Source organism: Manihot esculenta, chromosome 11 (assembly GCF_001659605.2).
Source record: "Manihot esculenta cultivar AM560-2 chromosome 11, M.esculenta_v8, whole genome shotgun sequence".
Taxonomy (NCBI): Eukaryota; Viridiplantae; Streptophyta; class Magnoliopsida; order Malpighiales; family Euphorbiaceae; genus Manihot; species Manihot esculenta.
In genome coordinates, this window is record NC_035171.2 from 25,293,078 (window position 1) to 25,310,333 (window position 17,256).

The following is a 17,256-nucleotide window of genomic DNA, read 5'->3' on the forward strand; positions in this document are numbered from 1 at the left end:
ATATTTGATTATATTTAATTAATACTAGTTATTTTTCTGCATACTGTGCAGATTAAAGTTTTTTACACTATTATTGTATAAAATAATATAAAATTATTTAATTATATGAAATTACTTGATAAAATAATATTTCTTTTTTCATAAATTCATTCCATCTATTAAGAGGTGCAAAATATTTTCTCTCAATTTTTAAATTCAAAATAGTAATCAATTATAAATTCATGCATTATCAACTCAATTACAACAAAAAAATTAAAGATTTTAGTACTTATTTATCATATATTATTAATATTTAATAGCAAATTCTATTTCAAGAAACTATATTTTTAAACAAATAAAGTTTATTAAATTCTAATGATTGGTGGATGGTAGTAATGGTAGTGGTGGTGGGGAGAATTATCTATTTTTTTATTGTCCAAATATTTTTTTATACGGTGTTTATTCAATTTTTATAAATATATTTTTAATATTTTATTTATTATTAAAATAAAAGATACAATTAAATCTTTTGATAATAAAAATATAATAAAACTTTTATTATAATATTAATAATATAATATATTAAAAATAATAAGATATTGATTATATTAAAAAATAATAAAAAATCAAAAGTCATGCATTAAAAAGTGATAAAAATATATATTATATTTATTATATATATTAATTATTATTTTATATAGAAATAAAATTATAAATATATAAAAAATTATAAATATATTTAGGAGTTAATAGTATCACTTATTAATCTCTCATACTTAAATTTAATAAAAGTGCTTCGTTAATCTCTCATCAATCTATTTTAGAGTCTAACTTTATATAGATATATAAATAATGTTATTATTTATTAATGCTATAGAAATATAAATAAGAAGACATATTGTAAGTTTAAATATAATATTTGTCAGGAAGATAGAGATATATTAATTTTTTTATTGATTGTTTTAAAAATATGGTTAAATTTTAGTTTTAAAATTTTCAATTATAATATATTTAAAATAAAAATAAAATATATATTAAAGTTTTTATTTTATTGTGATTAATATATTATATTAAAATATTATAAAAAATTAAAAAGTTACAGATTAATAATAATAAAAAAAATTTGTACTCACAAGCATAGTCTGATAAGTGCATTTGAGAGATCTCAGGTTCTACTCTCTCAATTCCTATTTAAAAAATAATAATAATAAAAATTTAAAAATTATATACAAATTATATATTTATTATGGTCATATTAATTAGTTTCAAACTATTTACAACAATTTCACCGCCGGATTCCTCTTGTTGTGCAGTTTTGCTCTTGCTGAACAACATGTGCAAGTTAAATTTTAATATAAATGACACTATTAATTTAAAAGAAAATATAAATTAAATACATAATAATTCAACTTATGAAAAAAATATATTTCATAATAAACCTTACATAATCTTCCTTGATACATGTTGATCTAGATTTTATGATGTCATTTATCTTTCTTGATATATGTTCATCTAGATTTCATAATGTCCTATTTCAAGACAAAAGGAAAAACCCACAATTTTCCTTGATGGAATAGGTGCAGGCCTCTATGGTAGAACAAATGGTTAGATTAATGAATGGTCTGTCAATTCCTCTACCTCTTCCGCCACATGGTTGATTTTGTACTTTTTATAGTTAGTCTAAGAGATTTAGGACATTAAAAGTAAATTACATTTTTAAATGAATTCTTTTGTTAAATATTTGGTGATGTAATAAAATTAATTTTTAGAAATTTTTAAAATATTTATTTAATTTTTATTGAATATTTATTGATACAGATCGAATCTATAAAAATTTTAGATTTTAAATTTTTTTAAATTATAAATATTTTACCGACGAAATAAGACGTTCGTAAAATATTATATTTTTTTTAAATAATCAATATTTTACTGACGCCTAATTATTATCGTTAATATTGTATTTATTAAAAAATATTAAAATTTATTACTAACGAACTGTTTTCTCACTAATTAACATTAATATATTGCCAACGATGAAAGTCATTGCAAAAATCTAAAATTCTATAAGAACGTACTGATGACATATAGCATCGATAATAGCATTGCTATTTCGTCAAATTCGGAATCAAATAAAATAAGAAATTACCAACAAAATAATGAGCAATTAGCGATGAAAAATAGTGTCGGTAAAAGTATCGATGCTTTAGTTTCGTTGGTAATGCCTGGCTATTTTATCACATATAGATTTTATTTCAACAACATTACCAAGAAAGGGAAAAGAAATTAGCGACAAAATACGTCATCGGTAATACATACCGATGCCAATTTTACTGTCGATAATGGTTAGCTACGAGTATATTATCGACGACTAATAGGTCGTAGCTAATTCATCGATAACATTATTTACCGATGAAAAATATTACATGCAACTATTAAAACATTCATAATTTCAAAGACTGTATTGAGAATGCGGGATCGGTAGAGGTGCACAAAAAATTATCTTTTTTTACATGGACAAACAACCAAGCTAAAGAGAATTAAATATGGTGGAGGCTTGATAAATGTCTGGGTAATGTCCATTAGATGGATGAAATGGAAATTGTTGAATGTGAAGGTATGCCTGCAAGTGTCTCAGACCATTCACCTTTAATTATCAGATTTATGGGTATTGTTAATAGGAGAAATGTCTTGTTCTGATTTTTTAATATGTGGGTGTCACATCTTATGTATGAGGAGATTGTGAGAAAAGTTTGACAAAAGGAATGAAGGAAAGTGATATATTTAAGCTCTGGTGTAAGCTAAAGAAGCTCGAAAGAGAATTGAGAAAGTTGAATAGAAAAGAGTTTTTTGATATATCAGGGAGGGTTGATAGTTGTAGGCAGGTGTTGGAACAGTTATAAGAAAGTTTACAAAGTGATACGATGAACCATATACTTCTGGATGAGGAGAGGACTATGATGAATCTTTTAGAAATCTATTAAAGCAAGAGGAGAAGCTTTACAAGCAAAAGTCAAGGCTCATTTGGGTCCAATCAAGAGATCTCAACACCAAATTTCTTCATAATTCAATGAAAATCAGGCAAGTAAGCAATTCAATTTGCAGTTCGGTGGTTGAAAATGGTGATGTTTTGGAAGACCAAAATACCATTAAACAAGCAATGGTGGGTTATTATCAAGGTGTTATGGGGTTGAAGAGCTAGTTAGGTGATATCTAGATACAAGAGTTATCATTGTGGGTCTAGTGGTTTAGGAGAATGAAACTTTGGTTTTGTGTGAGGAAGTTGCAGATGAGGAAATCAAGATGGCTTTGTGGTCTATTGGGAATGATAAGACACCAAGCATCGATGGGTACAATAGTTATTTTTTTAAGAAGGCTTGGAGGGCTATAGAAAGAGACATTGTGAATGCAACTAGATAATTCTTTCAGACCAATAAGATATTGAAGCAGTTCATTGTGACTACTCTAATCATAATCCCTAAGATGGAACATCCTAGCAGCCTTAGGGATTATAGACCCATTGCTTGTTGTACAGTCATCTACAACGTTATTAGTAAAGTGCTCATCGAAAGACTAAGAAAGGTTTTGGGTAGAATTATTAATCTCAGTCAACCTGCTTTTGTCCCAGGAAGGAAAATTGTTGATAATGTATTGATTATACATGAGCTTGTTAGGAATTATCATAGGAAAAATGATCCTCCTAGATGTGCATTAAAGGTAGATTTAATGAAAGCTTATGATTCTATGCGTTGGGATTTTATTGAGGAAGTTTTATTGGGTTTAAGCTTCCCTAGTAGGTTCATTAATTGGGTGATGGAATGCATTAGAACTCCCTGACAATTTGTGTTGTTTAATGGTAGTGTTGAGAGCTTCTTTCCAGGAAAAAAAGGGTTTAAGACAGGGGAATTCTATGTTGCCTCTTTTATTTATGATTTTTATGGAGTATTTGTCCATGTATTTGGTGGTGAACCATCCCTTTTCTTTTAAATTCCATAAGAACTGTAAATATGTGAATTTGAACCACTTCTGCTTTATAAATGATTTATTTTTGTTCAATTATGGTAACGTAGAATATGTGAGATTTTTTGCTGGTGCCCTACAACACTTCCAAAATATATTAGGTTTCCAGGTTAATAAGGACAAAAGCCTTATTTTCTTTGCTAATGTTGATAATGAGGTTAAAGCTCAAATTTTACAAGTGTTAAGTTTTAAAGAAGGCAATCTACCTCTAAAATATTTAATATTGCCCCTGTGTCTACTGTGTCTACTGCGATAAAAAAGTGTATTATCAAAAGTTAATAGATAGAATAACATTAAGAATTTAGTGTTGGGCTACAAAGCGTTTATCGTATGCAGGGAGGGCTCAATTGATTAATGTTGTCTTGAGAAGTATGTCTGTCTATTAGTGCAGTGTGTTCATTTTATCTAAATCAGTTGCTAAAGAAATTGGTAAGAGATGTACGGCGTTCTTGTGGTCGAGAACAACTGAAGAGACAGGGAGGGATGGTTACTTAGAAGAAGGTTTGTAAATCCAAAAATGATGATGGTTTAGAAATAAAAGAGCTTGAAACATGGAATAAAGCATCGGTAGGGAAAATAATTTGGGAATTGATATCTTCCAAGAGTTCCTTGTGGGCTATATGGGTTAATAGGAATAAATTGAAGCAATTGAGTTTTTGGGGGATTACTAAATTGTTGGATGAAAGCTGGGTCTAGAGACATATTGTGAATATTAGTAGTGTTCTCAAGCAGTTTTATGATTATAAACTGGGCATGGGTGACATATCCTTTTGGTTTGACTCTTAATTGAATGATAATAGTATTTCTGATAAATTTTCTAGCTTGAATTTTGAGGATGTAGATGTGCCTAAACATGCGAAAGTAAATGACCTATGGAGGCAAGGAAATTGGAGGCTACCGAATCCTAGTGATATGATTACTGTGGCAGCTTGGGAGGAGCCGAGGAATTACAAGGTGATTGACAACTAGGATAATGCCATTTTATGGAAGCTAACTCTCTTAGATAAGTTCTCTATTGTTAGTGCTTGGAAGGCAATAAGAGAGCTCAATAATAAAGTGAGCTGGTGCTAGTTGATTTGGGACATGTTTGTTATGTCAAGATATAGTTATATTACTGGGCTAGCGTTGATGAATAGGTCGGCAGTTAAAACTAGATTGGTGAGATGAGGAATTACTTATAACTCTATTTGCCAACTATGTTTAAGTAAGTGATTTAACATATTTTCTTTGCTTGCTTTCTCTAGGAAGGTGTAGACTATTACTTTGCAAAAATATAATATGAACAGGTCTATTATAAGATGGAGGAGGGAGGTAAGTTGGTTTGTGAGGAGAACTAGGAAGAGGAGTGGGTTGGCTGCCCATAGGAGAATGGCAATCAATGCGATAGTTTACTTTATCTGGATGGAGAGAAATGCTGCTATTTTCAAGTAACAACCCTATAATATAAATAGAGTTTTACAAAAGATTATTTTCAAGTTTATAGATTGGCACAAATAGATCAGCTGAGTTGAGTTTTGTCTGGAATGTCATATTGTGTATAGAGTGCTGTGGTTTTGTTTGCTTGTTTAATTGTATTTTATTAGTTTAGTTTGCAATAAAATAAATGATTACCCAAAAAAGTCATAATTTTATAATGAAACATTAAAGATTAATTTTCAGTCATTGTTACAATTTCAATTTGCATTAAAAAATTCTTATGAGCTTTAATTCAATTCTTATTACTTGTTTAAGCTAGTTTAATGTTTCACAAACTAATTTTAATAATTCTTAATTAGGTTATATAAATCTGTTAAATTTCCTTCCTCGCCGGTGTGGGACTGTTCCCACAACAAATGAATGCATAAAAAAGAGATTTCATCCTCAATATTTACAACCATCACAAACACAAATCCAGCATCCAAAATCAATAATACTTATATTCAAATGATATTTAGAAAATTTATTGTATAAATTAGAGTTGAGGACATAATTGAAATAATTGTTAAGAATTGGTGGCTAAAGCAAAGCCAAATATTAAAGGAGCAAAATACTGCCATTTCAAAAAAAGAAAGGAGCAAAATACTGTTTCAAACCAAATAAACCAACTGGAAAAATAGAAAATTTTCTATCTCACATTAAATAAACTTAACGACATTTTGGCTGTTTCAATGTCAGTATAGCATGATAGGGATCAGACTAAGCAAAAATATTTTCTTTTAATGAAAATTTAGGCATTTAATTACAGCTACAAAACTGCATGTTAAGATGATTATGGCTATTTATGGTGAAGAACAACTGTGGCAAAATTACAGACTGTTCACATCATTATTCCAGCACTCCATGGCTTCAGCCCCTTGTTTTTCCTTTCAAATTCTCAACTTTCACGTCCATTTTCTTTCCTCATCTCATTTTCAACCATTTTGATTCCTTTCTTTTTCTCCATCTCTTCCTTTTTCATCAATATGGGTTGTTCGGGATCAAAATTCAACCCTGGAGGAAAAACTATTCCCGCCAGGCTAAGGCCGCTTCTGCCTCGGAGGTTTGAGGAGATGAGGAGATGGAGACATGGAGGTTCTTTGGAAGACAATGACTCAGCTATCTTTTCCAAGAAAGAACTGCTCATAGATGGGTTTTTTGATACTGATAATTCATCTCATCCTCATGATTCTGATCGTAAGAGCATTTCTTCGCTAGAGGATCATAGCCCCAAGGTGGCACCTGCACCAGAATCTGATGAAACTGCACCTAAGAATAAGATAGATCCTAATAAGACTGCAGAAACAACGCCATTGCAGCCTGTGTCAGTGTCTAAAGATGTGGTCGTCGAAGCACCATTGCCAAAAGTGTCTACAAATGAGTCTAACAAATCAAGGAAAGAGAATGATATCCAACAAGATCGCAATGACGAAGATAAAGAGAAGGTTGCAGAGATGGAAACAACAGAAACAGCCGAAGATGAGAACTGGGCAGAAGTGGATGGAAGGCTCAGAAGGATTACCAAGAAATACGATTATCCTGGATCCCCAAGTTTCAGGTTTTACTGTATCGAATCATTAAGCAATAAAGATGATGGCTCTAGTAAGTGTCTGTGTATATATAATCTTAAAACTTCAAACATGATATTTGCATTTAATTTTAGGGAAATTTTATCTGATGGCTCTGGTTCATGCAGATAAGGATGTTGATGATGATGCATCAGACAAAAAATCAGAGTACGAGGACTGCCTCGCCACCTCTGAATCTACGAACAATTCTGATGCGGTATGTGTCTACTCTCTTTCTTCTCTTTGTTGACTGTTATGACTTATGACCAAACTTTTAGGGAATGTCTAAAATAATTTAATAATGGAAATTTTCCCTTTTTTCTTATCAAACAATAAGAAATTTACGTAAATGGTTGGTAGGAAATGTTTTTTCAAACTAATGAACGTGGAATTTCTCTAACGTGATCAGGGTTCCGAGACCAAGACAAAGAAGAAAGGAAGGAAAGTGATCAGATTAAGAAGGGTGATACCCAAGGGAAGGTCAGGTGCTGTAATGAATTTGCTGAATGTTAAATCATGCTACACCCCAACCTGCGTTCGCCGCCGCGATAATGCTCATATACTCGCAGAAAAAGCAGTTGCTTGATTTTCTTAGATTTCTTTTCTTTTCTTTTTATTTTTTTTGGTTATGATCTTCTTCACTAGACAAATGTCCTGTTCTTTGCAAAGACATAAGAAGTTTTATGCAGTCAATGAATACTATCATGTTTCCCATGTAATTAATCGGTGATGAAGACAAGCAAAGTGTTTGTGTCTTTAATACTCTATACCTTGGAGTTATCACAATTCATAATTGCATTTTAGAAAAAATATAAAAAAGTAACTAGCATTTTCACTCATCTTTAACTTCAAAATTTATAATTTAATTTTTGTCATCACATTATAGTAATTTTTTAAAGTTATAAAAAAATATCAACATAATAATTAAAATATAATTATTAATTAAAAATAAAAATATAAAAAAATACAATATAATTTCACTATTTGGTTGAATTTGTCTTAAATTAATATATCGTAATATAATTTTTATATTAATATTTATGACAGCGTGTAAAATTTATCACTTTTTATTAACGGTGCGATACTACAAGTACTATTTTAATATAAATTAAATTATAGATTCTAAAATAAAAAATTAATAAAATCATGATACTTTTTTATATTTTCTCCTGCATTTTATTTTTTGACCTTGCATGTTACAAAAAACTTACTACAAATATATATGGTAATAAAGTCTTGATTTCTAATATGGATTTCGCAATGCTCGATTTTTAGAAGGGATCTGCTAAAGAAAAAGTGATTAGGGAGTCTACCGAGATACCCTTGATGGAGACCCTATGATGAGTTGCAAAATCCACTATTTTTTTCATATTAAATTCAACGATTTTGCTATAATTTTGATATAAATAATTAGTTTTTACTTGAATTTTAATTTTGGACAGATTTTAAGCTGAAAAATAGAAAAGGAATCAAATTATTTAATACTTGATATAATCAATTAACCCGCGGTGATAGATTAATACACCAATATCAAATTATTTAATTAGATTAATACACCAGTACCAGATTTTTACTTGATATAAATAATTATTTATGTTAAGAAACTAATTGATTTAGTTTAAATAATTGACTTGCTATTATTGATTAAGTTTAGGTTCTTCTTTTCATAAAACAGTTAATTAATTAAATTTACACGCTTGATGGGATTATTAATTAATTAGAAATTAATTTAAGCGCTATACGGATTAATTTAATCTTAAGAAAAAATTAGTGAAATTCGCTTATTTGAATACTATAACAAAACAATAGACAATTAAATAAATTATCTTTTTAATCAATGATCAACTGCAAATCTCTCAATTTTCATTACCTTTAGCTGAGTTTTTATTATTTGATTATTTATTTCATAATTTCAACCACATTAATTTATTTCTTTTTTAGTTTTTTTTAAAAATCAATTTCTTCGATAACAATTTTCTTCTTCTCTATTTTTGTTTTAAACTATTCTTCTTATTTTACTTATCATGGTGGCCTATCTGAGGCTTTTTGCAGGATGTTCCAACTTTATGTGAGATTTCAGCTTCATCAACAAATTGATGGACATGTGGCCTTTCCAAGGCTTTTTGCAGGATGTTCATAATTTTCTTTGGCTGATTTCGAACTGCCTTGAACCACTGTTATTCTCCTGGGGGCTAAAAGCTTAACCACTGTTATTCTCCGGGAGGCTGAAAGCTTAAGACACATAGCATCTATGTTAATAACGATATTGTGGCAGTTCAATATCGGACAGCCGAGTATCACATTGTCTGCAAATGAGATATCTATCACCCCGAACTCTGTTTACAGTTCTTACCTATACTTTTCATCCCCGAGTACCAGAGGAAGATTGATGGTGGCCAATACTGCCGCGGTCTTATCTCCTAACCCTACCAAGGGACAAGGGACTCTGACAAGATTGCTCTTATCCAAGCCTAACTTGTTGAAAACATTTAAGATAAGAAGGTTAATAGAATTACCTGTATCCACCAGTACCCTTCTTATCTCATATCGGATTAGGAGGATTTTAACAACCAGAGGGTCATTTTGAAAGAATTTGATCGCTTTGTCTGCGGGGCTGAACCTTACCTCTTGCTTTGTCCATGGTTCTTGATGGATAGATAGGAAATCCTCTGCTACCCGCTTATTTTTCCCCTTCCCCTTTTCAGGTCCTCCGGTAATGATATGTACACTTCCAGCCATTTCCAAAAAAAGGAAAGAAAAGTTTCTTTTTTAGAGAGAATAAGAGAACAAGGGTCTAGCATAAACCCAAATGAACATAGAGAAATTCAATGGGCTTCCCGGCAACGGAACTAAATTATATTGCTAAGATTAGATTGATGATGTGGCCGGAATGGGACTATGTTGTGATTGACTAGAACCTGCAAAAGAGAGAATGTGAGGCGATGGTGGGTGCTCACGGCAGCCACTCCGATGCTCAAGTTAGTATTGTGACGAGTAGAGAGAATGCGATGAATCACTTAGAGTTTTAGTGTCAAAGAATCACATACCTTTGTCTTTATGATCGTTCTACTTTTATACTATAAGAAGACGGAAATAAATATAGTATTTCCTGGAAATTCAACGATGATGTGGCCGGCTACTTGGTAATGGATATCTCCAACTAATAGGTTGATGATCTCGCAATCAAGGCGAAGCCAGAAAGTATCTAGTAATGGTAATCCTATGCCAAGACTATGCCTATTAGGGGAGGGCGAGTCTTAACTATAGTCTGGGTGTTAAAATGTCCGGGGTCTTCCTTTCCATAACAGGATCGCGTCTTCCGTTTGTCAGATCCTTGCTACGTAACCCTTATTTTGTAGTGACAACTCATAACTTGCTTTGGGCTGATGTTATGTAACATCAAATATGATAATGATGCAAAGTAATTACTGGCAGATATGAAACTTAAGGATACTAACACTGACACTAAACATGGATTAGTTAAGCTTTCTTCCATAAACTAATTTAAGAAGTAAAACTAAGTTGTTGGATACTCAATATATTATTTGCAATTTGATGTTTAATTTTGCGATCTCATATTATATTCCCATTTGTTATTCCGATTCAAAGAATCTTAACAACCCAAAAACCAAAATCCTTTTAGCTATTGATTTTTCCCTCAAAATTAATCGAAAAAGTTATGGACAACAATATGAATAATTGTAGGTCACACCATAAGTTAAAATGGATGGAGATGAGCCTAGCGTCAATGTTCTCCGCCTCCTTGAAACATTGCTTCTATATTAACTTCTCCATTTTCAATGACAAAGTGCTGCGGAGACGCTGGATCAATTCAATCTCCAATTCCTCTGTTTCTCGTTTTCCATTTATATTTCTATAACAAAAAATAATAATAAGTTATCTCTTGCTCATTATTCTAAATTTTTCTGAGCATCAGAAATGGATTACTATGAGTTGAAATTCAAATTTTGGTTCAATTGGATCTAGAAGTTAATTTTGGGTAAAATTGGTCATCAATCAAAAGGTTAGTAGCATAATTGAGCTTTCTTCCTTTTTCTAACTGTAGGTAGAGAGAAAAGAGGAAAGTGAATAAAACTGGAATATAAACAAGAGGAGAGAGTAAAAAAACTTTTTATTTCATGTTAACTTAGAAACCTATAATTATAGGTAAGAGGGACTTTAATAAAAACTAATTTGAAGATTGAGCAATTTTAAGAAAGAAATTAAAGTTGAGTGATCAAATTGAAAATATAATAAAAGCTGAGTCACTGCTAGTGAAATTTATCTAGAAATTTAATGAAAATAAAATTGATGTTTGAGAAGTTTTGAAAGGAAATTAAAATTAAATGATTAACGATGGATTCAAAAAGCCCAACATTTATATGTATTTATATTTTAATTTTAATTTTTTAATTTTAATTTAATTGGTTTAATTTTTACATTTTGGTGTAATTTTAATTAATTTATAAATTATTAAATTTGATAATTTATGTGACAATTTAATAATTTAGTTGACATGTCACGTATATTATTATTATTATTTATATAAATTAATGATCAAATGACCGAAAAAATCCTAACATTTATATTATTTTGTATTTTAATCTAAATATTTAAATTTTGTATTAATTAACTGAATATAGGTATAATTTTAATTGATTTTCAAAAATTAAAATATAACAGATAAAATGTCAAATATAATATTTTATTATTTTTTAAATATAATCTAATTTTATATATATGAAAATAATATTAATTTATATTTAATTATAATTAAATATTATATTTAATTATAATTAAATATTATAATTAATTTAAAAAAAATTAGTAATTCAATAGTTAATTATGCTGTGGATAATTTTAATGGTAAATAGATTTTATTTTATTTCGATAATTATAAAAATTTTATAATAAATATATTATTTTTAATTATTTTGTATATATTATTATTTTAAATTAAATAATATATTTATTATAAAATATTTATAATTATTATAAAATAAAATTTATGGCCGTTAAAAATGTGAATTATATATTTAATAATTAAATTATTTTTTAATTTTATTTTTTAAAAAATTAGTTAAAATTATATTTAAATATAAATATTTGATTAATTTATTTAAAATTTAAATATTTAAATTAAAATATAAAATAATATAAATATTATTTTTTTAGTTAATTGATTAATAGGTTAAAATTATATTAAAATATAAATATAAAAGTTTGGTGAATTAAATTAAAATTTTAGATTAAAATGCAATATGTGCAAACGTTCGGCTTTTTTGTCAACTGGCCAAACTATTTTGAAGTTGAGTGACACAAAAAAATTAGCTTCAGCAGTCTTAGGTTAATCGCTCACTCAATCGTTCTTTCTGGCTCACACCTTCGTCGGCAACTCATTCTCTGAGAATTTCAGGTAAAGATCACTAATCTTTAGGTTTTGCTTCTTGTACTTTAATTAGCGAAATGATCCATTCAGCAAAAGTCTTTACTATTCTCCCCTTTTTCTTCTAGTCTCATAGGTAATCTGGATGTCAATACTTTCAATTCGATAATCCATGTATTTTCTTTTTCTTGTTTTGATTGTGATTCAGTTTGCATTATGCTTCTTGATTCTATTGTAAATAGATCATGCGGACTAATCCTATTTTCTTAAGTTTTAGTCACTTTTATGACCAATTAATCCTTAGGAGGGTAGTGCATAGACCATTGGCGTAATTGTTTAGTTGAATAGAGATTTCTTTTTTCTTGTTTTGGAAAGCTGAAAGGCGATGGAATTCTTTATTCCATGCCAAGTTAAATGTTCTTCAAGAGGTTTTTCTTTGTTTGCAACTAATTTATTCCATGAAACTACAGTGCAATTTATGAATATTGATGGGTCTGGTTTAGACAGTGATTCTGTTGCCCGTGAATGGTTTAAGTTCTACATTTTATGTAATGCATGTAATCGGCAATTTGTCTTATCTGATTTCATCTCCTGGAATATGTTTGTCTCTGAAACATTAGGCTTATATTGGGTTCATGGATTGAAACGGCCTTATGAGTATTGGATTAATTCTCTTGTACTCTCATAAATCTTCTGGTTATAGGGAAATTTTCTCTCAAAGCTAAAGAATCGTTCCAATTAGGTTTTTTTGGTTGACCAACCATCAGCAAGTAGAATCTTCCTATGGGCTGGTTCTAGTAAATTCTCTGAATTTTTGGGAACTGAATTTGGAGTTGTTACGTGTTAACTTGGTCAACCTGAATATCCATTTAAATTATCTGATATATAGAGTCATTTAATGTACTAATCCTGGCCAATTATCATAGTACTGCACTATGAAATTCTTCATTAACTTATTTTGTTTTCAATTAACATTGTTTACTTCAGGATGATTTTAACAGCTAGAAAAATGCATATGTATGCAGTTCTCTTTGATTATGTAACTCAGTGCTAAGCTCTTTGATATATTGTTATTACCAAATTTGGCGAAAAAACAATCTTGAGTCGAATTAATAAAATTAGTCACAAAACTTAAAAATTTGAAAAATGTAGTCATTTAATACTAGTCTCCAGCCTACCCATGAGTGGAGGTGGAGAACGAACATTACAATTCTGCATTGAAATTTATTGATACGTTTTTACATTTTTTTCCAGGTGATAGAGCAAGAGAGGTACTTCTTCAGCCACAAAGAAGCCAAGTATCGAAATGGAAACAGAATCAACAGAGCAACTGCTTCTGGTTACTGGAAGGCAACTGTCTTAGACAGACAAATTGGTCCTTCAAACAAGAACAGTGCAGTGGGGATGAAAAAGACTCCGGTTTTCTATAGAGGCAAGGCTCCCCATGCGTCTAGAACTGATTGGATCATGCATGAATATCATCTTGTTAGTATAGGAGCTGTAGCTTGCAATAGTTTTCCATTGACAAAGAACTCAGTCCAAGCTTGTTCCCAAACAAAATAGTAAATTGCCTTTTATCTTTTCAAGTTTCTTACTCTTTTTTCTTTCGATTATTCATCCATTCTTCATTTATTTTTCCTTCATGCTAACTAGTAACTAGATGTATGGGAATTTTGTAAATTACGGTGATTTTTCATGATTAGGCATTGTCGGTTGGTCTGATGCTGTTGGATGAATGATCCTACCAAGTGTTTGTTGTTATTACCCTTGGGAAATAATTTCAAGAGGCCTAGTTACCCGACTTTCATATTTCTTACCTAGTTGGCTTGATAATGGAAATGGGGATTCGACCACGAGGACAGTTGCTATTGCAGGACGTTTTGTCATGTTTGTAATGCCAATAATAACCACTTTAAAACATTTGTTACGTGGTTTTACACTAATTGTTTTCTTGCCTTTCTCCATAAAATATCTTTTCTTTGTGATCTTTCCCTAATATTTCGGTGGTGTTATGGCTGAGATTCATAATTATTGCTTGAGCAGATCTGAAAAATTCAGATAGCGAAGCTCTTGAAAGTCTGAATGTTCCGTCACGCATTAGTAGATTTGACAACGGAGAAGGAAGCCAGACTATTATCCATGGTAACAACCATGTTCTGTATGATGTTTAACGATTGCATTTGACTTTATTGCGTTGGATTTCTCTTGAGTCTTGAGACAATTCTAAGAGAGTGCCAGATTGGGATTTTTCATGCTTTGCTGTGATAAGTGGATGATATATTCATATGTAAAACTTCTTTGCAACTCAGCTTTCAAGTGTAACTGTCATGTACTTACTAAAATTGATGTCAGTTTGAAAGTTGCTCACATTTAATAAAGGCCTTTAAATTTACATAAAAGTCTAAGTTCTATCTGCTACAGCATAATTGGTTTTGCGATTCTCCATTTGTCAGTGTGTTTAACCAAATTCGGTTAATTCTCCTCTTGCCAATAGTCAATGAGAAGAATTATCCATAAAAATTGAATTCAGCACTTTGTAATTACAGGTGCACAGAATGCCTGGGACATGCTTCAGGAGGAGTCATCTTTGACACGCATTACCACTTCTTGTGCAGATCTAGATAACATTCTTGGTGGTGGAATAACTTGTAAAGAAGTGACTGAAATTGGTTAGTCATCATCCTTTTCCCCTTTTCTTATTGTAAAACTGCTAAGATGAAGAATTTGTTTGTCTAAGAGCATTCAGCATCTGTAGTTGCCCATTTTATTTTACATTTTCTTTATTTTATAGGTGGAGTACCAGGCATTGGTAAAACACAGATGGGGTATAGAACCTTAACCTTTTCTTTCTTTTTGATGCGTGCTTGTGCGCGGGAACATATGCAAATCATTGCTGCTTGCTGGGCCTTTGTTTGAGAAACATAATTTTGTTGAATTCATAGGATTCAACTTGCGGTAAATGTTCAAATTCCATCATATTGTGGTGGCCTAGGAGGAAAGGCAATTTATATAGGTAATCTAAAAGATGACTCTTATTTACTTTATGTATCTTTTATTAGACTGCAAGTTTTGTAATGTTGCAGTTTTGCAATATTTAGATACAGAAGGAAGTTTTATGGTGGAGCGTGCTCTACAGGTTGCTGAAGCATGCATAGAGGACATGTCAGAATACAGTAGGTTTTTGCACAAGGATTTGCAGGCATTTCAAGTGGGAATGCAAAGCAAAGATATCCTGGAGAATATATACTATTTCCGTGTCTGCAGTTATACAGAGCAAATTGCTCTGATTAATTACTTGGACAAATTCATTACTGAACATAGAGATGTAAGTAATATGATGGTTCAGACTATGTGCCAACTGCCACATTGCTCACACAGTGGTTTGAAATTGTCTGCTTCGTATCCTTTGTGTGGGATCTCTGACCAATATGTTCTTTCATGTGTTGATAAAGCTATTCTTGGTGAATTTACAACTCTTTTTGTTTTTTTAAATAAAAAACAGGTTAAAGTTGTTATAATTGATAGCATTACTTTCCACTTCCGCCAAGATTTTGACGACTTAGCCCTCAGAACAAGGGTACTCAGTGGAATGGCATTAAAATTGATGAAGGTTGCAAAAACTTTCAGCTTAGCGGTAAGAAATATTTATACAATTGCTAAATTTTGATATTGCGAATATCAGCAAACTTCTCACATTTTATTTCAAGTATAAGAACTTCAATGTTTGGTGCAATTTTCCCTTTTTTTTTTGCCCTCCTCCCAGAATCGTCGTCATTCTCATATCAGATATCTGAAGGCTAAACTCTTGTAAAGAGTTGGTTTCAGGCTTTCAGCATTGCTCAATTTTGAAATTCTGTATCACGGCAAACTTATCACTTTCCATTTCAAGTATAAGAACTTTGATGTTTGGGTTGCAATATCATTCTTTTAGTTTCAACTTCCCTTTCCTCCTTCTGAAACCTATCATTGTAGTTTCAGATATCTGAACATTAGTTGATGAAAAACATGAGCAGAGCTTTGGGTTTCACTATTTCTGTATATTTTGGGCAATAAGTTCTATAGGAATGTTTTGTTTTTGTATCTGTGTTCTCTAATACTAGTGGATGAGATATTAAGTTCTATGTGCATTCTTCTATTGCTTTGTGATTAATTTCCGACTTTCTTTCTATGAGCAGGTAGTTTTACTGAATCAGGTAACGACCAAGCACACAGAAGGTTCCTTCCAATTAGGTCTTGCACTAGGTAAGTTTATTCTCAATTTTTCTCAACCTCCTAAGCCTGAGATAAATTTTCCATATTCATATGGTGATATGCTTTGGAAGTTTCATTAGCTTATCTAAACAACAAGTGTAGGATAGAATTTTCCCTATTCTTTATTCATTTATGTATTTTGTGTTTTCTTTTCCAGGTTTCCTTATATAGTGCTCTTACTTTGTTGTTTCATGACACTGACTAGGTGATAGTTGGTCACATTCTTGCACAAATCGGATAATTTTGTATTGGAATGGCAATGAGCGATATGCATACATCGACAAGTCACCTTCCCTTAGATCAGCATCAGCACCATATTCTGTTACCAGTAGAGGAATCCGGAATTCTGCTTCCAACTTTAAACGTGCTAAAATGATGTGAAGGTTTGATTGCCATGACAATAGCTAGTGCGTTCATGCTGCTTGAATATATATTAAGGATTGTTAATGACTTGTGCTCCCCCTTCTTGTATACAACGGAGAAGGTAAGAATGCAAGATTTGAACTTTTGATCGTCTGCCCGCATTTTGGCCATCTTACATTGTAGAGCAAATATTCCATTATATAATACTAATTAGTGACGCAGGCAATTCTTATTTAA

The 17,256-nt window shown here is 30.8% G+C and overlaps 2 protein-coding genes across 4 annotated transcripts; both read left to right on the forward strand.

The window, feature by feature from the left end:
* The first annotated feature begins 6,437 nt into the window (after positions 1-6,437).
* On the forward strand, positions 6,438-7,605 carry LOC110625654 (lisH domain-containing protein C1711.05). The gene is made up of 3 exons (XM_021771292.1): positions 6,438-7,053; positions 7,148-7,236; positions 7,429-7,605. Exons 1-3 carry the CDS (start codon positions 6,438-6,440, stop codon positions 7,603-7,605), a joined length of 882 nt encoding a protein of 293 aa, XP_021626984.1.
* A 4,694-nt stretch (positions 7,606-12,299) lies between these two features.
* LOC110625484 (DNA repair protein RAD51 homolog 3) lies at positions 12,300-17,256 on the forward strand. 3 transcript variants are annotated; one of them, XM_021771096.2, is made up of 10 exons: positions 12,300-12,435; positions 13,660-13,837; positions 14,449-14,547; positions 14,952-15,074; positions 15,197-15,230; positions 15,348-15,418; positions 15,504-15,730; positions 15,908-16,039; positions 16,581-16,647; positions 16,862-17,256. In XM_021771096.2, the coding sequence occupies exons 2-10, from the start codon at positions 13,810-13,812 to the stop codon at positions 17,035-17,037; spliced, it is 957 nt and encodes a 318-aa protein (XP_021626788.1). In that variant the 5' UTR covers positions 12,300-12,435; positions 13,660-13,809; the 3' UTR covers positions 17,038-17,256. The 3 variants fall into 3 exon arrangements, with proteins under 3 accessions (XP_021626788.1, XP_043818129.1, XP_043818130.1); XM_043962194.1 differs by having other exon boundaries at positions 15,504-16,039; XM_043962195.1 differs by lacking the exon at positions 14,449-14,547 and having other exon boundaries at positions 15,504-16,039.

Coding starts and splice junctions, on each gene's coding strand:
- LOC110625654 (XM_021771292.1), top strand. CDS start 6,438: ATGGGTTGTTCGGGATCAAAATTCAACCCTGGAGGAAAAACTATTCCC. Junction 7,054..7,147: donor CAATAAAGATGATGGCTCTA/GTAAGTGTCTGT, acceptor TGGTTCATGCAG/ATAAGGATGTTGATGATGAT. Junction 7,237..7,428: donor CTACGAACAATTCTGATGCG/GTATGTGTCTAC, acceptor TAACGTGATCAG/GGTTCCGAGACCAAGACAAA.
- LOC110625484 (XM_043962194.1), top strand. CDS start 13,810: ATGAAAAAGACTCCGGTTTTCTATAGAG. Junction 15,419..15,503: donor AGGAAAGGCAATTTATATAG/GTAATCTAAAAG, acceptor TGCAATATTTAG/ATACAGAAGGAAGTTTTATG. Junction 16,040..16,580: donor CAAAAACTTTCAGCTTAGCG/GTAAGAAATATT, acceptor TTCTATGAGCAG/GTAGTTTTACTGAATCAGGT.